This window comes from Hypanus sabinus, chromosome 6 (assembly GCF_030144855.1).
Source record: "Hypanus sabinus isolate sHypSab1 chromosome 6, sHypSab1.hap1, whole genome shotgun sequence".
Classification (NCBI taxonomy): domain Eukaryota; kingdom Metazoa; phylum Chordata; class Chondrichthyes; order Myliobatiformes; family Dasyatidae; genus Hypanus; species Hypanus sabinus.
In genome coordinates, this window is record NC_082711.1 from 141226906 (window position 1) to 141252445 (window position 25540).

Below are 25540 nucleotides of genomic sequence, written 5' to 3' on the forward strand. Positions count from 1 at the left end.
CCATAATAATTGTGCATTACAATTTTCAAAGTGGTGTGCAGGGCCAGAAATCCAGCAATCTTCTCCAACAGATGATTACAATTGTGGAGGCGTTACCCTAGGGGAAAGGCAAAGTTCAATGTAGCTTTACTAGTCTTCTCTCAGAAAGACAATATTTGTCCAACCATCTTTGATATTCTGCCTCTGCCACTTGTTATAGCCTGGACTGCCGCAGCACTACTGATGTTCAAAAGTCTGTATCTGGGTTTTCTTGGCCAACAGCTCCTCGAGGCTACTCTCTACTGTCCTTCACTGAAAGCCATGGTTTTACTGCTGGGATAGTACTGTGAGTGCACACCAAAAGATGCAAAAGCACGCAAAAGACAGTCACAAAAGTAATATAGTAGATTAATTAGATGAAGTTTGCATGGTATATGGCATGACTTCATTTATAAATTTGAATTAGAATATTTATTTACTGTAGCCAAAAAGATACCATAATTTTTAAACAGAAGGTCTGAGGCTTGTCCCTAGTGCCTGGGGAGCTCTGGCTTCAGATGTTGGACAACCTGGTCATAATAAAATTGTCTCAGTGTCTAACTTTATTATTCTTCCTATACCTTATCCTATTGCTCCTTCTTTGCTGTTTGCTTTTTAAGAGATTCAAGAGCTGTGTAATCAGGATGCTGAGGTTGTACAGCATGTTGCAAATCATCAGAGATCTTGACACCAACTTGTTAAGTAGGTTTCCTTACATGTGGCAACATGGTGTACATTGTTACATGTTCTCCTTATGTGGATTTATAATGAAGGCCATAAAAATCTACCAACTTTATCAGCAGTCATCCATAACAGTTAAAGCAATACAATCTGTCAGTAACCTACTCATATTGTTTCTCAATCAAACTAATATTAACATTTAAATTCTGCAACACAAACTAACTTAGCTATCACAATTCAAGAATTCATATTCAGATTCAATATAATTTGTACATAGCACCAGCTATTCAACTATGGCAACCACATCACCAAAATACTCAGTGCGATAGTCATGCACTTTTGATGGATAAGGTGCTGGCACATAATTAAAATCAGCATTGGCATATCAGCACTGTGTAGAGTGTGCACAAATGGCATTCATTAATGAGAAAAACTTGCTGCAGCATCCCACTTGAAATATGCTCACAAAAGCTGATTAAAGATACATTATATGCAATCTCAGGAAACCAAACTTTCACAGAATCTAATGGCTACAGATATAGTATGAGTGTGTAACAATTATCTGGTCAAAATTCAATGGTCTGCAACTATGAGAAGAAATGCCATCTTTGTAAGTAGTTCACATGAAATATTTTCTCATAACACAAAGCTTCAGGGATGTGGGTTCATCCCTGAGCAGGGGAATTGTCTATTTAGAGTTTGCATGTTATCTCCATGACAGAACACGTTTTTTTCCTGGTGGAATGGTGCCCTTCCACATCCTAAATGTTTTGTAAATTATCTCTTGGGTTTTTGGCAAAACAAGTCAAAGGAAAGTTGATGGACAGTGTGAAAGGGAATAAATTTCAGAGGTTCAGAGAAGTAAGGAGAGCCATAATGGGATTAATGTGATTGTATATATACATGGCATAGATCTGATGGGCCAAAATGTCTCCTTTGTTTTTGTTATAAACATTGGATAAAGGCTACACAAAACACTTTTAAATTAGGTTTAATGTGCTATACAAGAACTGTGGTTTGCCCAGGGCCACAAGAAACTTTTGGTGAGCTACACAATCTAATTTCCAGTCATTATCTCTATTCCAGATATTAAGTGGTGGGATTGATGGGAAAGGCAGAAGGTTTGGTGAGACATGTAAGAAAAACGGCAAAAACATTTGTCCTCTCAAGCTGCCATCAAGTGCATATCAGGAATGAGCCTCAAATAGTCAGCAATTTATACGAAAGCTCAGTGACTGCAAGTCTGCAGGAATATCTGGCTAAGCATCCATGCCTGAAGGTTCCTGTCACCCTGGAATTGCTGTGCATCGTAGGCTGTGGCTGATATTTACCATATTCATTGATGCTCTCTGCTAATATGAAGGAGCCATCAGAAAGAACAGGAATGTGAGAATTAAAGGATTCCTGAAGGTATAAGAGGTGACCCATGAGATCCTTCAGACACCTTACAACAAGAATCACAAAGGCTATTACCTGGTGAAAATTCAAATTGCCTGCAACCATTGAAAGAAATTTTCTCACAATCAATGCCATGCCTCAGGGAAGTTCACATGGTGTATTTATATTCAGGCAGTATGTAATGCCCACTATATTTCAGCTACTGTGCTTCGTGGTGTGTTGGAAGAACATAAAGAACAAGAAAGAATTCTGTTCTGCATGATGAGCACTCCAATGTAGAAACCTCAGTAATTTCTACGGTCTGATCTGATGATCTAAATTCATATGCATTTCTTCGTTAAACATGGGAGGGTAATCTTTTAATTGAAGGACTGGCAACAGAATTGTGAACATGCATGATTCTAATTTAAAATCATTAAAGAAACAGATTTAAGAATATCATCTGGCTTCAATATTAATATCAAGTAGATTCATTAAGAGCAAGCAGCTGGCATTATTAAGCCTTCCTTTTATGCTGAGAAGATTAATGGAGTTAAAATACTTGACAAACTATGACCATCCAAATATTTGACTCTCACTGGTGATCTCAGCAGGAAATTACAGGAAAAGACATTTCCAGGTCAATGACAACAGTTTCAACAGCTAGTATATTATACTATCTAATGGATCATCATAGCTTATCAAACACACAAGATGATTCAATTACCTTTCTGAGATTGACCAGAATGTGACATTACAAATGCAACCTCCTGGAAAATAAATTCTGATATGTTTTGTTTCGGAATACTTTTCCAGTACAGTCACATCACATTATCAGGGCTGCAGCACTCACCTGTACAAAGTACTCAGACAAAGAAAACAATGGATTTCCTTATGGAGACATAAAAGACTACAGACCTTGCTATTCATGCTGGCTGTCTCCCCTCCTTCTTTGCAGTTCAAATGAAGGTTCTCAACCCAAAATATCAACTGCCCACTTCCGTCCATGGACGTGACCCGACCTGCTGAGTACCTCTAGCTCCTTTGTGCATTGCTCCAATTTCAATACTAATGTGTTGTCTCCAAGGATGACCTTGAAGATACAGCTGTGACTATTCCAAGGTGGGAAAAACAAGAATGATGTCTCCACAGAATCCACTTTATGACTTTCTCAATTTGGATCTCTTCTTGAGATGCATATCAGAGTAAGCTATCCATTCTTTCTGAAAAGGTCCTTGAAAACATATACTGAGAGGATTATGCTAAGTATGTGTTTTTCCCACATTTCTAGTGTTTGTTATCTCTCTATCACACTATCAGGAACCTGCTTTGATAAGCTGAGTAAGGTGGTACCATATCATCAAGTATCCTTATTTCAGCTGAGTTTTGTATCACCCCTCTATTTCATTTACCCATCTTTCCCTTTGGTTAATCGCTTACAGAATTCTGAGGGTGTATATGCCCCAGATAGTTCCAGCATAAAGCAGGGATTATCAAACTGCATGCTAGGAATCATTGGTTTCAAATTTCAGTCATCCCCTCACCTCATCTTTTCCCATGGTGAAATGCAATTACTAGTCAAAACCTGTAAGAAGTCAAGGCAAAAAGAGAACAGGTACCTTATGATCTCCTCAACAGCTTGATTTTCTTCTGCAAGATTTCCTTTTTTTTAACCATTGAAAAATTTCTTTTTCTTATTAAATTAATGAATTGCTGATAGTTCAGCACAGACACCAACTATCAACACATAGAAACGCAGAAGCATAGAAAACCTACATCACAATACAGGCCCTTCGGCCCACAAAATTGTGCTGAACATGTCCCTACCATAGACATTACTAGGCTTACCCATAGCCCTCTATTTTTCTAAGCTCCAAGTACCTATCCAAAAGTCTCTTGAAAGACCCCATTGTATCCGTCTCCACCACCGTTGCCAGCAGCCCATTCCACGCACTCACCACTCTCTGCATAAAAAACTTTCCCTGACATCTCCTCTGTACCTACTCCCCAGCACCTTAAACCAGTGTCCTCTTGTGGCAACCATTTCAGCCCTGGGAAAAAGCCTCTGACTATCCACACGATCAATGCCTCTCATCATCTTATACATCTCTGTCAGGTCACATCTCATCCTCCATCTCTCCAAGGAGAAAAGGCCGAGTTCACTCAACCTATTCTCATGAGGCATGCTCCCCAATCCAGGCAATATTCTTGTAAATCTCATCTGCACCCTTTCTATGGTTTCCACATCCTTCCTATAGTGAGGTGACCAGAACTGAGCACAGTACTCCAAGTGGGGTCTGACCAGGCTCCTATATAGCTGCAATATTACCTCTTGGCTCTTAAACTCAATCCCATGATTGATGATGGCTAATGCACCGAGTGCCTCCTTAACCACAGAGTCAACCTGCGCAGCAGCTTTGAGTGTCCTGTGGACTTGGACCCCCAAGATCCCTCTGATCCTCCACACTGACAAGAGTCTTACCATTAATACTATATTCTGCCATTATATCTGACCTACCAAAATGAACCACCTCACACTTATCTTGGTTGAACTCCATGCCCTCTTCTCAGCCCAGTTTTGTATCCTATCAATGTCCCGCTGTAACGTCTGACAGCCATCCACACTTTCTACAACACCCCCAACCTTTATGTCATCAGCAAATTTACTAGCCCATCACTGCACTTCCTCATCCAGGTCTTTTATAAAAAATCACAAAGAATAGGGGTCCCAGAACAGATCCCTGAAGCACACCACTGGTGACCGACCTCCATGCAGAATATGACCCGTTTACAACCACTCTTTGCCCTATGTGGGCAAGCCAGTTCCGGATCCACAAGGCAAAGTCCACTTGGATCCCATGCCGCCTTACTTTCTCAATAAGCCTTGCATGGGGTACCTTATCAAATGCCCTGCTGAAATCCATATACACTACATCTACTGCTCTTCTTTCATCAATGTGTTTGGTCACATCCTCAAAAACTTCAATCAGGCTTGTAAGGCACAACCTGCCCTTGACAAAGCCTGATTTCTGAGCCAGGATTTTCTACAACATATAAGCTCTGTGTACCAGGCAAAGGAAAACTACAGAACTGCTGCTGTACTAGATCAATGTTTCCTACAATCATGCCATGTGTGCCTTCAACATTGCAACCAATGCTACTGTGGACAAACTTCAGCTTGCTCACGATGATGTCCAATGTCTCTCAAGCTCTGTACATTACTGTACATTAAGTCAGGGGAAAGAATCAGCGGCATTCACGTGAAAGGCATACTTTTCTCTGAAGGCTCACTAAGTGTGTGAGTATGTTAAAGTGTCTGCGATATAAACATTTTGAAAGGATCAGGAAACCAATGTACCTTACACAAGAAATTAGAGTATGGTCTTGTAAATGTAGGTGATACTGCGCAGTGATTTTATTGAAAATTGTACATCTATATATTAACCTAATGTTCTGCTTTCTTTGACCTAAAATTATTGAAATGTGAAAGGGTATCTTCTGAAGCAGGATGCTATTTCACACATTGTGGCCTGGATCACATACAGCTCAAAGTTGCATTGCACATTTCCCACCCAACTGCATTCACTTGGTCCTCTCCCTTGGTCCAGAGGTTAGAGAGGCTAGCTTTTAGGTTAGGTGTAAAACTAAGCATCATGTTGTATCTTACTGAACATTAAAGATCTGATAGCATTATTTCTAATAGTACTAATAAAGTTCTTTGTTCTTAGTCAGCATTTATTTCTCAACTAGCACATTCTTCTCCACTATCAATGCATTTAAAGATTAAAAGATTAGCTTTAATTTGTCACATGTACATCGAAACATTGAACCATGCAGTGAAGTGCGCTGTTTGCATTAACAACCAACAGAGACAGAAGATGTACTGGTGGTAGTCCGTAAGCATTGTCACTCTTCCGATGCCAACATGGCAAGGCCTCAACTTGCTAACTCTAGTCTTTCTTTGGAACTTGGGAAGAAACTGGAGCACCCAGAGGAAAAGCAAGAACATACGCTTACAGACAACGGTAGGAATTGAACCCTGATTGATCACCATGCATACTACATATTTCTATTTCAGACTGCAAAGTAGTTATGAACTATGAGCAACTTTGCACAACCTTTCATAGCACGCATTTCTACTTTAGACTGAATAATAGCATGAATTGTGCATTTGGATCTACAAGCCCCTTTTCCAGAAAAGTTGGGATATTTTCCAAAATGCAATAAAAACATATCTGTGATATGTTAATTCACATGAACCTTTATTTAACTGACAAGAGTACCAAGAAAATATTTTCAATAGTTTTACTGACCAACTTAATTGTATTTTGTAAATATACACAAATTTAGAATTTGATGGCTGCAACACAATCAACAAAAGTTGGAACAGAGGCATGTTTACCATTGTGTCACATCACCTTTCCTTTTAATAACACTTTTTAATCATTTCGGAACTGAGGATACTAATTGTAGTAGATTCGCAATTGGAAATTTTGTCCACTCTTGCTTGATATAAAACTTCAGCTGCTCAACAGTCCGTTGTCTGATTCTCCTCTTCATGATGCACCATACATTTTCATAGGAGATAGATCTGGACTGGCAGCAGACCAGTCAAGCACACGCACACTGTGTCTACAAAGCCACGCTGTTGTAGCCCGTGCAGAATGTGGTCTGGCATTGTCCTGCTGAAATAAGCATGGACGTTCCGGGAAGAGACTTCACCTTGATGGCAACATATGTCTCTCTAAAATCCTAATATACACCTCAGAGTCAATGGTACCTTCACATACATGCAACTCACCCATGCCGTGGGCACTGATGTACCCCCATACCATCACACATGCTGGCTTTTGCACCTTTCGCTGATAACAATCTGGGTGCTTGTTTTCATCTTTGGCATGGAGAACTCGATGCCCATTTTTTCCGAAAACTAGCTGAAATGCGGATTCATCTGACCACAGCACACGGTTCTACAGTCTTTTGGTCCACCTGAGATGAGCTCGGGCCTAGAGAACTCGACAGCGTTTCTGCATAGAGTTGATGTATGGCTTCCTCCTTGTGTAATACAGTTTCAAGTTGCATTTCTGGGTGCAGTGACGGACTGTGTTAAATGACAATGGTTTTTCGAAGTACTCCCGAGCCCAGGTGGCTATAATTGTCACAGTAGCATGAGGGTTTCTTAGGCAGTGCCGCCTGAGGGGAAGATCATACGCATTCAACAGTGGTTTCTGACCTTGCCCTTTACGCACTGAGATGTCTCTGAATTCTCTGAATCTTTTCACAATATTATGTTCTGTAGATGTTGAAAGACCTAAATTCTCTGCAATCTTATGTTGGGAAATGTTCCTTTTGAACTGATTAACAATTGTCTCACGAATTTTGGCACAAAGGGGTGAGCCACGACCCATCCTTGCTTGCAAAGACTGAGCCTTTGATGGATGCTACTTTTATACCCTGTCATGATACCTCACCTGCTACCAATTAGCCTGCTTAATGTGGAGTCTTCCAAACCGGTGTTACTTGAATATTCTGTGCACTTTTCAATCTTATTTTAACTCTGTCCCAACTTTTGAGTGTGTTGCAGCCATCAAAATCTAAATCTGTGTATATTTACAAAATACAATTAAGTTGGTCAGTAAAACTATTGAAAATCTTTTCTTTGTACTTTTGTCAGTTAAATAAAGGCTCACGTGAATTAACATATCATAGATTTTTGTTTTTATTGCATTTTGGAAAATATCCCAACTTTTCTGGAAATGGGGTTTGTAGATATACAACAGAAAAATGCGCAGAATTCAAATTACTAAACAAAACAGGAGCCCATGGTATTATAGGAAAGATACTACACTGGACAGAAGATTGGCTGACTGGAGGGGGCAAAGAATGGGAATAAAAATGGCCTTCTCAGATTGGCAGCCGGTGATTAGTGGTGCATGGCAGGGGTCAGTGTTGGGACCACTGCTTTTTTTTTCAAATGTCAATGATTTGGATGACAGAATTTATGCGTTTGTGGCCAAGTTTGCACAGGAAACAAAGATAGGTGGAGGGGCAAGTGGTGTTGAGGAAGCAGGGAGTCTATGGAAAGACTTAAGACAGTTTAAGAGAATGGGCAAAGAAGTGGCAGTTGGAACATAGTGTAGGGAAGTGCATGGTCATGTACTTTGAAGAAGGCATAAAGGCCTTCCTAAATGGGGAGGAAGATCAGAAATCAAAGGTGCAAAGGGACTTGGGAATCCTATTGCAGGATTCCTTAACATTAACTGAAGCCTTATGCTGAGACTTTGTAAGGCATTGGTCAGACCACACTTACAGTATTATGAGCCTGTTTGGGGCCCTTATCTTAGAAAGGATATATTGGCGTTGGAGAGGGTCCAGAGGCGGTTCACAAAAATTATTCCAGGAATGAAAGGGTTAACATATGATAAGCGTTTGATGGTTCTGGCCTGTACTCACCGGAGTTTAGAAGAATGAGGGAGGGGTGGGAATATCAATGAAACCTATCAAATATTGAAAAGCCGAGATATGGTGGACATGAAGAGGATGTTTCCAGTGGTAGGGGAGTCTAGCACCAGGGAGCATAATCTCAGAATACAATCATGTCTCTTTAGGACAGAGATAAGGATGAATTTCTTAAGGGTGGTGAATCTGTGGAATCCATTGCCACAGATTGCTGTGGAGGTAGAATCACTGTGTATACTTTAAGTGAAAATTGACGGGTTCTTGATCATTAAGGGTCAAGAGTAGAATGGAGAAGTCAGGAGAATGGGGTTGAGAGGGAAAATAAATCAGCCAGAAGTGAATGGTGAAGCAGACTCAATGGACTGAATGGCTCAATTCTGCTCCTAAATCTTATGATCTTATATTAAACTCAACATTTAGAAAATGTAATCCCATAAACTGTTCCATTCCAACACACCAAAATGGAATGCTTTCTACAGTAGTCGCAATTACTTTTCAGGGTCAGATGACATATTTACTCATTTGCTCTAACTATCCTCACAATAAGAAGACTGGTTAATATCATTTTAGCCTTTCAGAATATTTTGGGAATTACCTGTTAAGAAAGATATGGCACATCTGTTTACTCATTAACTATTTTCTTCTTTAACAAAGTGTGAGACTGCAGTAGCTTAATAAAAATAACACAATATTTACAATATAATGGTAACATAATGTTCCAAATTTCCAATGTCTAGATGTTTCTGATACAAATTACTGTGGGTTTGTTCTGTTGATGACACCTTTGGGCCACATTGGTCAAATTGTGCCACTTGGATCATAAATCCACATTTACAATGACTGTCACATTGGAAATACTGATACTCCATCCATTTCCCCGAGTGTAATCAATCTGCTATAGACCAACAGAACAAATTAATTCCGTTGCCAATATTTGTGAGTAATTTATGCCAAGTTTGTAACTGTTCAACCATTCTAACTGAAGTTACCTTAATAATATCCTCATTAGTGGACCTGCACTCAACAAAGGATGACACATCTGTGACGATTCCATTCACTTCCACAGCAATGACCTTTAGAGGAATAGCCACAGTCCTTCCTGTAAGTATTGCAGTGTTGATGATTTCAGTATTCTGGTAAAGAAGGTAAAACACATATTGTTAATCTTTAGACATCTGTTTTCGCACTTCAAACAAGTTAGCAAACTGTGGGTGAAGCTCCGGGATTTCAGTTTGCTAATTTCACGTATTCTAAAAGGAAAATGATATACAAACCAGAAATTCTTTTTTTTTGTCTCACTCACAGTACAAATACAATAGAATCAATGAAAAACTACACAAAAAGATAGATGAACAACCAATCTGCAAGACAACAAATTGTACAAATACAAAATGAAAAGCAATATCATGTTAATAGATAAGGAAGAAATAAATAATATTGAAAACATGAGCTGTAGAGTCCTTGAAAGTGAATCGATAGGTTGTGGAATCAGTTAAGTATTCGGGTGAGCAGTTACCAAGCCCAAAATAAATAGACTAATTCTTAAGTCCTCATTCAAAAATAAGAAGGACCAGCATGGGGTGAAAGGGTCTTGATTTCTTCTTGTGTTATATAAATACATATAATATCCATTAAGTTCTGCTTTGGCCAAATAGTATTAACCTCATTATTTGCAGAATTGAAACCTTTCCATTAAAACAAAACACTGGCATGTCAACATTTTGTATACCTGCAGTAAATAATCATCAATTTAAAGAATTATTTTCTAACACACAAATAAATGCTCAAATTAGGTATAGTACTAAGAATTTTATTATTAGGCATTTTCCAATGTCTGCTCTCAAACACTGAAAAAGTGATTCTTAATTTTAACACCATTGTCTCTTTGTTAGCATTTGCAGACACTTTCTCATCTTCCTGCTTCTACACCTAGTTATTCCTCCCCAGTCTTTGCATCCCATGGCAGGACAAAATAATACAGAATATAGCATAAAATAAGAAAACTGGAGAGGCTGCTAAGGTTGTACTGTAGTGCACCTGCAGTGCAGTCAGGCAGCTCAAGTAAATCTTTAATGGCTTGATCATTCAGAGCTCTGAATAAGCACTCGTCAGCAGTAACACCTTCATTCCTGACAATAAACACAAGATGATCAGACTATTCCACTTGCTACCCATTCTCCCCCACTTGAGTATGACCTGAGTAGAGGAGAGGGATTTATGAAGATAGACAATAGATAGCAGTGTCTTAGCTACGAATGGGCAACTTGATAAAAACCTTGACAGTGCAGTGCCTATCCTCACAAACTAGTTGGACTCTCAGAAAGGAATAATTTCTGTTGATACATTTTCTCTTTGAGCAGAGGAGATGAGAGGAGACCCTTGATAAAGAGATGATAAGAGGCATAGATTGAGTGGATAGCCAGGCTGGAAATGGCTTATATGAAGAGGCATAAATTTAAGGTGAATGGAGAATATTACAGGCAGGATGTCAGTTTTTATGGTGGGTGCATCATATGTGCTGCCAGGGGTGGTGGTAGAGGCAGATACATTAGCAGCATTTAAGAGGATCTTAGACAAGCACACAGATGCTAGAAAAATGGACAGCTACGTGGGAGGGAAGGGCTTGCTTGAACTTAAGTATGTTAAAAGATCGGCACAACACTGTAGCCTGTACTGTGCAGCTATTTCTATGTTCTTGGCTTTTCAGGTGGAACATGAGAGATAACATTCCACATCCCTGGTGAACCTACCATTCTCCTATCTCTCCTTCCAACATGTTCAGTTTGTGCTTAAAAACACAAATCTGAGGAAATCTGCAGATGCTGGAAATTCAAGCAACACACACACTACTCTCCATCTCCCTCTGGTGCTCCCCTCCCACTTTCTTTCTCCCTAGGCCTCCCAACCATGACCCTTTCCCTTCTTCAGCTGTGTATCCCTTTTGCCAAACAACTTTCCAGCTCTTAGCTTCATCCCTCCCTCTCCTGTCTTCTCCTATCATTTCGGATTTCCCCCTCCCCCTTCCACTTTCAAATCTCTTACTATTTTTCCTTTCAGTTAGTCCTGATGAAGGGTCTCGGCCTGAAACGTTGACTGTACTTCTTCCTATAGATGCTGCCTGGCCTGCTGCATTCCACTAGCATTTTTTTGTGTGCAGTTTGTGCTTAATATTCTTTGGTATAGTCCGATCATGTATGGACCTGTGCAGTAATCCATCCCATATATGATAATCTGATGGTGACCTTCTTGTTTGCAGGTTTCCATCAAAGGATAAAATGGTTTTTCATGTATACGTTGTAGAAGTCAATGATGCAGTTTATATGCCAAGTGCATTTATGTAATGTGTAGCTCAAAGGATTCAGAATAGCTTTTGATCTCTGCTTCTGTTGAATGCCTCTATTAGCATTGAAATGAAAAACTCAATGTTGTATAGAAGTCCACTACAGCTTAATCTTAATGTAAAATATATGGAAATGTGTTTGAATAAACTGTATTTAGCATCTATAATATTCTAGTGTTTCATTTCAAATTATTAAAATGCAAATGTGCTTCTTAAGTAATGAAACTTTTCAGAAACAAATGACATTGCATACTAAATTAAAACTTGACACAATCTCATCTTTATGACTAACTGAAAGTCAACCAGCTTACTGACAACATCAATTTTCAACTGCATGTAGTTCAGATGAACTGGAAATACTTGGCCAAATATTCAGGGTTTAGGTGTGTTGATTAGTCATTATATCTAGTAAACACATTAGAGTTTAAAACAACACACACAAAATGCTGGAGGAACTCAGTAGGTCAGGCAGCAAATATGAAAATTACATTGAGCTAAGACCTTTCTTCAGTGTTGAGAAGTTGGGGGGCAGGGGGAAAGATGCCAGTATACAAAAACAGGGGAAAGTGAAGGAGGCTAGCAGGAAGGTGATAGAATGCCAGGTGGGTGGGAAAGATCAAGGGCTGATGAAGAAGGAATTTGATAGGTGAGGAGAGTGGACCATTGGAGAAAGGGAAGGTGGATAGGAAGCAGGGAGAAGTAAGAGGCAGGAGAGAAGTGCTAAAAGAGGGGAATAGAAGAGGTGGGAGGGGTGGAATAATTTACTAGAAGGAGAAATGGATATTAATGTCATTAGAATGGAAGGTACCACCTTCAACCTCCTCCACCTTAAGAGTGGCTTAATCTTGGCACAAGAGGCAGGTAGGGATTGACATACTGGAACAGGAATGGGAATTGGAATAAAAATATTTGGCCACTGGGAAGTCCCACTTGTGGTGGATGGTGCTGAGGTGTTTGACAAAGTGGTGCCCCAATTTACTACAGGTCTCAATAATGTAGAGGCGGACGCATTAGGAACACCGGACACAGTAGACAACTCCAGAAGATTTGCAGGTGAAGTTTTACCTCACCTGGAAGGACTGCCTGAGGTCTTGAACGGAGCTGAGGGAAGTGATGTATGGGCAGGTGTAGCAGTTAGACCATTTGCAGAGTTAAGTGCCGGGAGGCAAATTATTTGGGAGGTAGTTGGCATCACCAGTCATTGTCGGGCTCAGAGGTAGGTAGGATTGACTAGTTGCTTCATTGCGTTTTGTTACTGATATGTAGTGAGCTACTATGTGCTGCTATAAAGTCAGCAGATATTTAAGGTAGTAGAAACTATCAATACAACAGGATTATTTTGTACACAAGAAGAACTACAGATGCTGGAACCTGCAGCAATACACAAATCATTGGAGATACTCAGCAGGTCAGGTGGCATTTATGTAGGGAAATGGACTGTCAATAAATCACATCACAACCAGTCATTTCTCGAATGATCCTGATGAAATACTTCAACCCAAAATATCGACTATGTCTGTTTCTTTCCATAGATTCTGCCTTACCCATTGAGCTCTTCCAGAGACCTGTCTATAGTTTATTTTGTCCTTTATTATGATGCAGTTAGACTCATCCAAACAAGTAAAAAGTTCTCTATCATCCCTGGGTTGAGCCTTGTTGTGACAGGAAGTGTATTGAAATTCAGGAGATGACTGATCTGTTGCAGTACACTTAACCTATGCTTGAATATATACATTATTTTGGTTGATCTGGTTAAGTATCGGGTCAAAGTTTAGTGCTGGCAAATTTATCAATGATAATACCAGTGAATATCAATTGGACATTGAGTACTGAACTCTCTCTCGTTGGAAATGATCAATGTCTGGTAGTTGTGTGGCACAAATGGTACTTGTCATTTATCACTGCAAACCTTAATTTATCCAATCAGTAATCCTCCCTACTTTTAACACAGGATGAAGTGGTTATTGATGAATCAGCTGAAAAAGTGTAGGTTTAGGATTTTGTTCTGAGTATCCCCTGCTCAATCATGATATATTATCAAAGATTGGTTGATCAAACCTCTTGCAGAATTGATATTTTTTATAGTGTCAGCTATATTATCAGTTGCTTGATTACCAATAAAGTGTCCTCAAACATTGCAGTTTGTCTCACATCTCCGCTGTTGGATGAAAACAACTTCATACATAGCTGTGGAGGTCAGTTATAGAAAATAGAATAGTACAGCACATTACAGGCCCTTCAGCCCACAATGTTGTGCCGACCCTCAAACCCTGCCTCCAATATAACCGCCCACCATAAATTTCTCTATATACCTGTCCAGAGTCTCTTAAATTTCACTAGTGTATCTGCCTCCACCACTGATTCAGGCAGTGCATTCCACGCAACAACCACTCTCTGAGTGAAAAACCTTCCTCTAATATCCCCCTTGAACTTCACTCCCCTTACCTTAAAGCCATGTCCTCTTGTACTGAGCAGTGGTGTGCTGGGGAAGAGGCGCTGGCTGTCCACTCTGTCTATTCCCTTTAATATCTTGTACACCTCTATCATGTCTCCTCTCATCCTCCTTCTCTCCAAAGAATAAAGCCATAGCTCCCTTAATCTCTGACCATAATCCATACTCTCTAAACCAGGCAGCATCCTGGTGAATCTCCTCTGTACCCTTTCCAATGCTTCCACATCCTTCCTATAGTGAGGCGACCAGAACTGGACACAGTACTCCAAGTGTGGCATGTTACCAAGGATGAAAAGCTCTGATGGGCAGTAGGGTACAGAGTTGCCTATGTTCCCCACCCCCAGGAGAATCACAAACTGTTACTGTTACCACGCTGCTAATGAGAGAGAAAGAGAGACAAAGGGAAAACATACTGGGACTGGAACATCTGCTTCAGATAAGGGAGAGATAACACCGGGAGAGAGAGACTTGTTGACCCACCATATTATGACTCCTGAAAGACTTATGGCTCCGGAGGGGGCTGTTTACTTGATACCATTCTGTTCATTAAAATTCCTCAGTGGACAACTGGAGTGGGCTGGTTTGATGGACTAAGCCATTCAAAACTGATTGACACCTGAGACCCTGTGAGTGGGGATAAAAGTGAGGTCTGGGGAGACACCCCTCAGACACACCAGGAGACACACTAGTGAGCACTGCTTGAGTGTTGGAACCCACAAGAAGGTGTGGGGCATCGGAGACCGAACAAAGGGATCGGTCAGTTTAACTCACAGTGTTATAGCAAGGCCGGTGGGGGCTTGTGTGTGTGTCTGCCCTTGCCTGGGTGACGAGTCCACCACAGAAGAACGGTCTAGCTGAAGGACAGTGGTCATACCTGAATGGCCATAACACATCGACAGATCAAGAACGTGTAAAGGAAGGTTTGCCTGACAATAGCTGTCACTGTTTGCTCTCTCTCTCTCCCCAACGATTAAAACACAAGAACCAACAACTACCTCAGCATGTATGAACTGAACTGAACTTTATATTCACATATGACAATTCATTATCCCCTAGACATCGATAGAGCTCGTTTATTATTGATTATTATTATACCCACACTTTTAGATTAGTATTGCTAACGTGTATTATCTATATATTTGCATTGTTGATATTGATTTGTATATTTTACTAATAAACACTGTTTGAAAGTAGTACCACCAATGGATTCTTCTATCTTTGCTGGTAAGATACCCAGTTACGGGGTACTTAACAGGCCTAACTAGAGTTTTATAGAGCTGCATCATTACATCACATCTCTTAAACTCTATCCCTCGACTTATGAAAGCTAACACCCCATAAACTTTCTTAACTACTCTATCTACCTGTGAGGCAACTTTCCGGGATCTGTGGACATATATCCCCAGATTTCTCTGCTCCTCCACACTACCAAGTATCCTGCCATTTACTTTGTACTCTGCCTTGGAGCTTGTCCTTTCAAAGTGTACCACCTCACACTTTTCTGGGTTGAACTCCATCTGCCACTTCTCAACCCACTTCTGCATCCTATCAATGTCTCTCTGCAAGAAGGGCCAAAAGGCCTGTATCTGTGCTGTAATGTTCTATGGTTCTATCTTCAACAATCCTCTACACTATCTACAACACCACCAACCTTTGTGTCATCTGCAAACTTGCCAACCCACCCTTCTACCCCCACACCCAGGTCATTAATAAAAATCACAGAAAAGTAGAGGTCCTAGAACAGATCCTTGAGGGACACCACTAGTCACAACCCTCCAATCTGAATGTACTCACTCCACCACGACCCTCTGCCTTCTGCAGGCAAGCCAATTCTGAATCCACTTGGCCAAACTTCACTGGATCCCATGCCTTCTGACTTTCTGAATAAGCCTACCATGTGGAACCTTGTCAAATGCCTTAATAAAATCCATGTAGATCACATCCACTGCACTACCCTCATCTATAAGCCTGGTCACCTCCTCAAAGAACTCTATCAGGCTTGTTAGGCACGATCTGCCCTTCACAAAGCCATGCTGACTGTCCCTGATCAGACCATGATTCTCTAAATGCCCACAGATACTATCTCTAAGAATCTTTTCCAACAGCTTTCCCACCACAGACGTAAGGCTCACTGGTCTGTAATTACCTGGACTATTCCTACCACCTTTTTTGAACAAGGGGACAACATTCACCTCCTTCCAATCCTCCGGTGCCATTCCCGTGGACAACCAGGACATAAAGATCCTAGCCAGAGGTTCAGCAATCTCTTCCCTTGCCTCATGGAGCAGCCTGGAGAATATTCCGTCAGGCCCTGGGGACTTATCCGTCCTTATGTATTTTAACAACCCCAACACATCCTCTCCCTTAATATCAACATGCTCCAGAACATCAACCTCACTCATATTGTCCTCACCGTCATCAAGTTCCCTCTCACTGGTGAATACCGAAGAGAAGTATTCATTGAGGACCTCGCTCACTTCCACAGCCTCCAGGCACATCTTCCCACTTTTATCTCTCGTCGGTCCTACCTTCACTCCTGTCATCCTTTTGTTCTTCACATAATTGAAGAATGCCTTGGTGTTTTCCTTTACCCTACTCGCCAAGGCTTTCTCATGCCCCCTTCTTGCTCTTCTCAGCCCCTTTCTCCTTTCTTGCTACCCTATATTCCTCAATAGACCCATCTGATCCTTGCTTCCTAAACCTCATGTATGCTGCCTTCTTCCACCTGACTAGATTTTCCACTTCACTTGTCACTCATGGTTCCTTCACCCTACCATTCTTTATCTTCCTCACTGGGACAAATTTATCCCTAACATCCTGCAAGAGATCCTTAAACATCGACCACATTTCCATAGTACATTTCCGTGAAAAAACATCATCCGAGTTCACACCCGCAAGTTCTAGCCTTATAGCCTCATAATTTGCCCTTCCACAATTAAAAATTTTCCTGTCCTCTCTGATTTTTCCATGATAATGCTAAAGGTCAGGGAGCGGTTATCACTGTCCCCCAGATGCTCACCCAGTGACAGAACTGTGACCTGACCTGGTTCGTTACCTAATACTAGATCTAGTATGGCATTCCCCCTCGTCAGCCTGTCTACATACTGTGACAGGAATCCATCTTGGACACACTTAACAAACTCTGCCCCATCTAAACCCTTGGAACTAACATTTAACTTAAAATTTAATAGCACTTTTCATAAACTGAACCCATGGCTAGTTAAAGACTTGGACAAATTCTTGTATGGATCAAGCCAAGAAAATGGATAACACAATGCACTGTTTGTTTTTTTCACAAAAGAGTCTCACAAAATTAGCATGCAAATCTAAGACCCACCTCTGAAGTATAGACCAGTGAGTCTTACCTCAGTGGTGGGAAAATTATTAGAGAAGATTTTTAAGAGACAGGACTATATAATCAGAAAAATTAGTGATTATTGCTTTTCTAATTGTGATATAATAATTCTTCACATATCTTAAAAAATGTACCAAAAGCATCCTCTTAGTTTACTCTGCTTTCACCCACCCCCTTAGTGCTTCAATATTTATTCATCTAGTCTTACACAACAAATTTTTTGTTGCTTCTTTTTAATGACATTTATTCAGTTCCACCAGTCTAAATCAAAACAATCTAATCATTTTTATTTTTCTCTTTTAAATGAAAATATTCAATGTATCTTGATAACATTAGATAATCTTATGATGCTTATAGCCCTACTAAATCAGAATCCTTTCATTTCATAGTTTTATTGTTATTAGATTCACCATGCATTACTCTGTATTTATCTCTATTAAAATAAATTATCATATTTCAAACCTGTTTATTTTTCTTTGCCCTTTAGTAAAGAATCCACTTACTTGAGGGCCCTTATAAGGCAACACCACTGTTGTTCTCTATCATCATTGGTGGACTTTTTTCACTTCATTAACTCCCTCACAATAAGACCCAAGGCCATGATCTGATCTACCTTGGACCTCATCAGTCTTGCATCATGAAGGCCCCTTCTATCACCCAAACATGGCAAGACCAAATTTTTATATCCAGTTTCCATACTGTCCACATATGATAAAGGTTTGCTTTTATTAAGCAAAGTATTTCTTGCTAAGCACTATCCTTTGTTGCTAAGATAAATATTAATACATCTCAATGTATTAAACATGCTGAATTTCTCTGTACCCTATCCAGGCAGAGAACTGATAGGGTAGAAAGTAACATGTCGAAAGTGCACCATAAAGATAACAGAACCTACAAGAAATTAAGATTAATAAAATCTTTGTTAAATTTATTGGTGCTTTAAAAAAAACATCACTGAATTTAGTAAACTAGAGTGTTCAGAAAGGTTATTTTGACTTATCATTGGAGCATTGTTAAACTGATAATGTATTGTTTAGCAGCTATGATGATGGTCAATAAGTCATGAAGTAGTATTAATGAAGATTCTACAAAAATGTGCCATTTTTGAATAACTATTTGGAAATGCTGGGTACCTAATAACACAACACAGAGCTATAATGAAAGTGAACAAGATAAAATGAGTACAGATATGTTCTCGCTAGAGATAGGACCTTTACTCAGAATGTACTGGTGGTATTTACTGTAGGTTATTCAAAGAAATAAGACACTTTGTCAGGCAATTTCTCATATATTTTTGGAACATGATCCGAGAGGGATCCATTTAATGCTTCTAGTTTAAGAGCGAAATATATAAGAATTGAGAAACTATAGGATAATTTATTTGCTTTGTGTTTGGGCATTTTCTAGAAGAAATTATCAATCTTAATGGAAATACACATCCAGAAATTAGATTTCACCTTTATTTACTATGCTCAATATCACTGCATTTAATGCTGATGTCAAAAAAGTGCACTTCAGACTGAAAATTGGTCAAAAACAAATCTGAAACAATGTCAGGATGGCTCACAAAAAGAAAGCTTTAAAAAGTTAGATGGCATCACATTCAATTCAGTGCCATGGCTAGCTTTTTGCTGTGTTTTACTTGGAGACAGACATTAACCTTTATAGTTAGATAGAGTTCAACCATGTCAACAAGAATGCAGCAACATACATCATTGCCACTATGAAAAAATGTTGATGAGGGAGTGGGAGGAAAAAAAAGACTTTCTAAGAGGGACATAGATTTTCTCATTCAATGAAACAAAACCAATGAAGGAGAATCTGTGTGCCACGACAACCAGGTAGACCCATTAGTTCCACCATTAGAAGAACCTGGCATTGAGTAGGTAGAGTTGAGAGAATCCTTGCAAAATAGAACATCAGAAGAAATTTCATGATTTCACATGTCAAACACCACACCCATGTAAAGAACAGTCTCTTCAACAAGCACATCTACCACAACCAGCATCCTATCCTATCAATATGGACACAGACATATATTTCTATCAAATACAATCTCACTTACACCAACCCAAACCTCACTCCACCAGTGAATTTCATCCCTCCACTCTCCACCCTGAGATTCATTTTCAAAGGAAGAATAATAAAAAAAAATACTCAATAGCCATCATCTCTTCCTTCCATTCAAATGAACAGTGAGAAACAGGGGGGAGGCAGCTCAACATGCTTGAAGAAACCGTCTTCACCTCATGGTAGAAGGGCAACAGAGTTGTAAAACATGGCTATATGGAATCTGCCTTGTACACTCATTAATAATACTGAATGCTTTCATTTCATTAATGGAAGTCTCCCTGGTTACTTTTTCTTTTACAGGACCACCCTGAAGCTGTTTTGGTAAGAGATTACAAGTACACCAAGCTTCTGTTTTGTCTCAGCGGTTGGAAGAGACCTCCCACCCACCCTGCTTCGCTTTCACCAAAGCATCCTTCATTCAGAGTGGAAGAACCAGAAGAGGAGGCTGTTGAGAAGGAAGGATTGAGTTCAGAAGAAAGTCAAAATGCAACTTTCCTCTTTGGATCAAGTAAGAAACTGACTGCATATATTTGAAGTGGAATTTGAATACTTAAATTCCAAATTATTAACAGATGAAAGAACCAAGTATGTATAATATATCCATATTTGCTGAAGCTACAAAGTTAACTAGAAAAGTAATCTGGGCAAAAGATGCAAAGGCTCCAATAGGGCTTGGACATAAATTGAGTAAGAATTTAAAGATAAGGAGAGGTTATTCAACTTGGTAACAAGTGTTATGAACCCCAGTATCAATTCTTGGGACGGTACATGATGTACTGGAAATCTGTGACTTTGTTTCTGTGAGTGTCATGCGATGACCTACCCCAACAGTATAAAAGGAGCAGCACAGATTGCTCCAGAGAGTCAAGTATGGTTTTGATCAGGGAAAGACACCAGTGAGTGGGGTCGCTGGTTTAAACTCTCCAAGTAGCACAAAGGGGTGAGCTGGGATTGATTCAGAGTATTGATAAATGACTTTCATGGTTACTGGAGCTGGAGGCAGTTGCAAAGAAGAGGGGAGATAAAAGGTTTGAAATAGAAGAAACCTAGTGACAAAGAGATCACTACAGTATGTGGACTCTCTCCAAGTAGACTGTAAGGGTGAGTTTGATTCCATTTAAATACAAAAGTGTGGTTGTCACATAGTTAATCCACAGGAGTGGGTTCTCTTGTGAGGGAAAACCTTTGTGAATACCACATGTGTGTTAACCCTTGTCTGGTGTGGTAGTTCACTGAAGAAGGCATCCTTGTGGCAAATCACTGTTGGTGTTACTTCGTATGTCATGGAACTGGATAATCCAAATGTGGATTTTGGCACCCACTTTGGTAAACCCCTGCAAAGTCGTGGGCGTGTGGTGACCAGTCCTGGAAAAGGGATGTTTTGTGTCAGTTACGTGGTGGAATTCTCATTTTTGGGTACTGTGTGTCTGCCAAATTGCCTTCAGAAAGGTACAGTGGCCATTTCTGACATTTGTCTGCAAGACTCGCTTCTTCGCTGTACGGGCAGTCCCCGGGTTATGTACAAGTTCCGTTCCTGAGTCCATCTTTAAGTCGGATTAGTATGTAAGTCGGAACAAGTACATCCGGTATTATTTAGCGTCAGTTAGTCAAACATCTGTCTGAGTATATAGTATATATTTTACCTTTCTATGCATATAAAACACTTAAGAAACATATGCGTTCCAATAATTAAACCACTGTGTTGCTTAGTAATAATTGTAGCTTTCATCAGGGCAGGGCCTTTCATATGCTCCATTATCTCACTTTATCCGTTATCCTTTAAAGTTGTTCCGATCGTTGACCGACTGTAGCCTAACGCTTTTCCAATGACCGATGGCATTTCACCTCTTTCCAAACGCTTTATTATTTCCACTTTATTTTCAATCGCGATCGCTTCCTGTCAATGGAACACTGCGGCCAGCGGATCCTGAGCTGTGCCGGCTCCCGAGGTCTGCTGGGTCCTAAGGACCACCGCACTGAATTCCCCAGGTCCTAAACTCCACTGCACTGAGACAGGTTACACAGGACAAGTGGGGGCTGTTCTGGGTTTGGGTATTTGATCCTCCACAATATTCCGCGTGGGAATTTAAACTGGAGATGGCAGTGTCTTTTTTTACGAGGTCGAGTTGCGAGCTCGACATAACCCGGCACGGATGGTTCGAGAATCACTGGATCGACATCAACCTGGCACGAGAGCAGTCTGTCACTAAATCGAACTCAGGAACCTCCGTTCTCGAGCCTGGCGCTGATCTCATTGCGCTACCAGCTGACCGGAATGGTGGTGGTGGGGGGGGGGGGGGGGGGAGGGTCAGGGTGAATCTTACGAAGCAAAATTTAAGCCAAATACAAAGTTAAACACTCAATACAATGTCAACAGCAACGACTTAAAATGGCGGACGGCGTTCTCCTTCCTCGGTTTGTAAGTACAAGTTGTCCATAAGTCGGACATTCGTAACTCGGGGACTACCTGTATTTTGAATTTCCATCTTCAAGATCATCTCTTTGCTACACTTCCAATCTAAAAGTTTCTCCTCTTAATACCCCCGCGAATCCCTGAAACTTCCTGAACTGATATTCTGAGACGGTGCTCCAGTAAGACTCTGTTAAGAATTGTTTCTAAGTTTAACTGGTTTGGAGCTATAGACGCATAGCACTGTTAACTTTGTTTTAACTTGGTCGCTTGCTTAATTTTCTATGTTTCTGCTTTGCTTTCTAATAATATCCTGACTCCATTCCACATCTATTACTGCTGGTTCGACATAACACAAGACAGGTCGAGACAGGATATTTTAAAAAGGTAAGAAACCAATAAATAGTTGCATTTGAACACAAAACTAACAGTTTGATGCAGTATACAATCAGAAAAACAGATGATGTACATTGATTTTATTGATAAAGTATTGGAGTAAAAAAATAAAAAAGCCTGAAGTAATTGTAGAGGTTTTGTGTGAAACCACATCTAGTGCATAAGCTGGAGTTCTGGTCTCGGCAATCAAGGAAAAAACTACTTCTCTTCAAAACAGTGTAGAACCAATTCATAAGGTTGACTGCTAGGATGAGAGGGTAGCCTTTGGAGTTATTCTACAAGAAAAATTAGTCTGAAGTACATAACACAAAATTTGGAGAGGAATTGATGGATAAACTGTGATAGATTTGTGCAGTATAGAAGGAGAGAGAGCTTTAGGATAAGGAAGTTGACTATTTGAGAAAAGGAAGAAATGGATATTTCACTTGGATGTTGTGAATCTTTTCCCTAGAGAATGGTGCGATGCACCTTTTAGTTGGATCTAGGCACAATTGATGTACAAGTTAAAGGGAAAAACAATGACATTTACATTATGGTCTCCAGAAGAAAATTACGCATCTGTATTGCTCCTAAAGTATATTACACAACACACTAGCAGCAACAGTAAATGTTTTCTATCTCAAATACTGGCTGCCATTTATTGTAGTGCGCATTTTGCATGTGCATGATTTAAGTAATTAAACTTCAAAGAATGAAAAATGAATTAATACCACTGTTTCAGAAGTACTTAATTAAAATATACCCACCGATTCCTTCCATGTTTCCTTCCATTGGAAATTAAGACAGCAAATGAGTTGGTGAATGAAGATGGTGCGATGAATAATTTTCAATTCCATTTGTATTTGTCACTATGAAATTAAGATCAAGTAGAATAAAAAAGAAAATCTAGGCTTACTTTCATAAACCATTTGGTTAATTGATGTCAAAATTCAGAATGGAACAAAGACAGATTTTTTAAAATTGCTGTTTTAAAAAGCCAAATCCATTGTCCAAGCAGTTTTAACAAATTAATGGATTAACAAGTGAAGCATGAAATTAAAATATAAATCTTCAACATCCTATTTTTAATCTGAATAGCATAGAAGAGAGAGACAGAGAGTGAGAAACAGAGAGAGAGAGAGAGAGAGAGAGAGAGACGGCGAGAGAGTGAGAGAGAGAGAGAGATGGAGAGAGAGTGAGAGAGAGAGAGAGAGAGAGAGAGAGAGACAGACAGACAGAGACTCAAAATCTAAAACAGTTATTTTACTTAAAATTAGTGGTTTCTCGGTTGTAGGATGCCAATATGAAATAGGACAGCATATTGCCCTGTATTCTTCAACACTTTGCAATGCCATGCAATACCTTTGCAAGACAAATGAAGGATTAGGGATTATTGATGCAGAAAACAATATTCCCATAATAATAGATTTTTTTTCTTTTCAGAATGCTGGAGATAGTATTGAGAAAGAGAGAAACCCAAATGGATTCATTCAATTCAGGCAACTCCTTAAATTTGTCAATTATCTAAAACTTCATAAAAATGTTGGCAAGCATATCATCAATAGGTTCTATGAAGAATTTATATTTTTTCTGATCATTGTTTGTGTTTCACTCAATATCTACATTTTTGTCTCTTTTTTATTTTCCTTATATTCTTGCTATTATTTGCTACTTTCTCTCAAGATTAAAAAAAAATAGAGTCAGTGATGTAGAATAGATGGTTGTCAGAAAATAGGAATAATCCAGCAGCCACATCTGCAGAAAATGATTCCATTTTAGCTCAAAGCTGAATGAGCATAAAGGATATTTAATTCAACGTTCCTGTGTATTAAGGTAAGAGCAGGAAGGTTATAGTACAACCTTTCAAAATATTGGTTAGGCTACAGTTGAAGCAATGTGTGTAGTTATAGCTGCCATATTGCAAGAAGAACACCATTTCACTGGTGAGAATACAGAGGAGATTATCCAAGATGCTGTCTGCGTTTGTTTTCCTTAGAAAGGAGGATGCTGAGAGAGGTATAACAATTACAAGGATTGAGAGAAGGAAACCATTCCCCAAAGCAGATGGATTAAAAATTGGATCAAAAAAGGATCATTGGAGAACTTTTTTCATCTAAAGGTTAGTGGAGGCTACTTCTCTCACAATATTTAAGAACAATCTACCAGATAAATATTTGAAGCGTACAGAGGCAACTTTGAATCGGTGATTGTGTGAGTGGGCCAGTGTAGGAATCTGAGGTCTGAAGGCTTGGCTCCAAAGGTTTAAGCAAGGAGGCACAAATGAGTAGTAGATAAGAACAAGAAAGAATGTTTTATAGTACTAACTAAAGTGACACCAAATCACAGTATTTTAAATAAAATTACTGGAGTCTGGAATGGTACTGGATGATTGGAATATCACAAAAGTCACTCCACAGAGGCAAAAGACAGGAAATTATAGGCCAGTTAGGCTGACTTTAGTGGTTGGCAAGATGTTAGTGTCTATTATCAAAGATAAATAGGGGTACTTGGAGGCATATAATTTTCTAAAGGGGTAATCTTGCCTGACAAATCTTTTTGAATTCTTTGAGGAATCAACAGGCATGACAAAGGAGAGTCAGTCGATGTTGTTTATTTGTATTTTTTGAAGGCCTTTGACAAGGTATCACACATGGGGCTGATAAACAAAATAAGAGCCCATGGTATTTTAGGAAATACAGCATGGTAGCAGAGACAGAAAATTGGCCGACTGGCAGAAGGCAAAGATTAAGAATAAAAAATCCTTTTCTGGTTGGGTGCTGGTGAGTAGTGGTGTTTCATGGGGATTGCTGTTGGGTCTGCTACTTTTCACATTATATGTTAATGATCTGGATGATGAAATTGATGGCTTTCTGGCTACGTTTGTAGATGACACAAAAATAGGTGGAGGGACAGACAGCATTGTATTGAGGAAGCAGGTAGTCTACTAAAAATCTTGGAGAGATTATGAGAATGGGAAAAGAAGCAGCACATAGAATACAG

General features: G+C 39.7%; 1 protein-coding gene across 1 annotated transcript in view; it reads right to left on the reverse strand.

The window, feature by feature from the left end:
• tmem132e (transmembrane protein 132E) overlaps nucleotides 1-25540 on the reverse strand; it is a 553547-nt gene that overhangs the window by 147628 nt on the left and 380379 nt on the right. The window contains exon 5 of the mRNA XM_059973087.1: nucleotides 9525-9668. Coding sequence (XP_059829070.1) covers nucleotides 9525-9668 — 144 coding nt within the window. The remainder of the gene's footprint in view (nucleotides 1-9524; nucleotides 9669-25540) is intronic.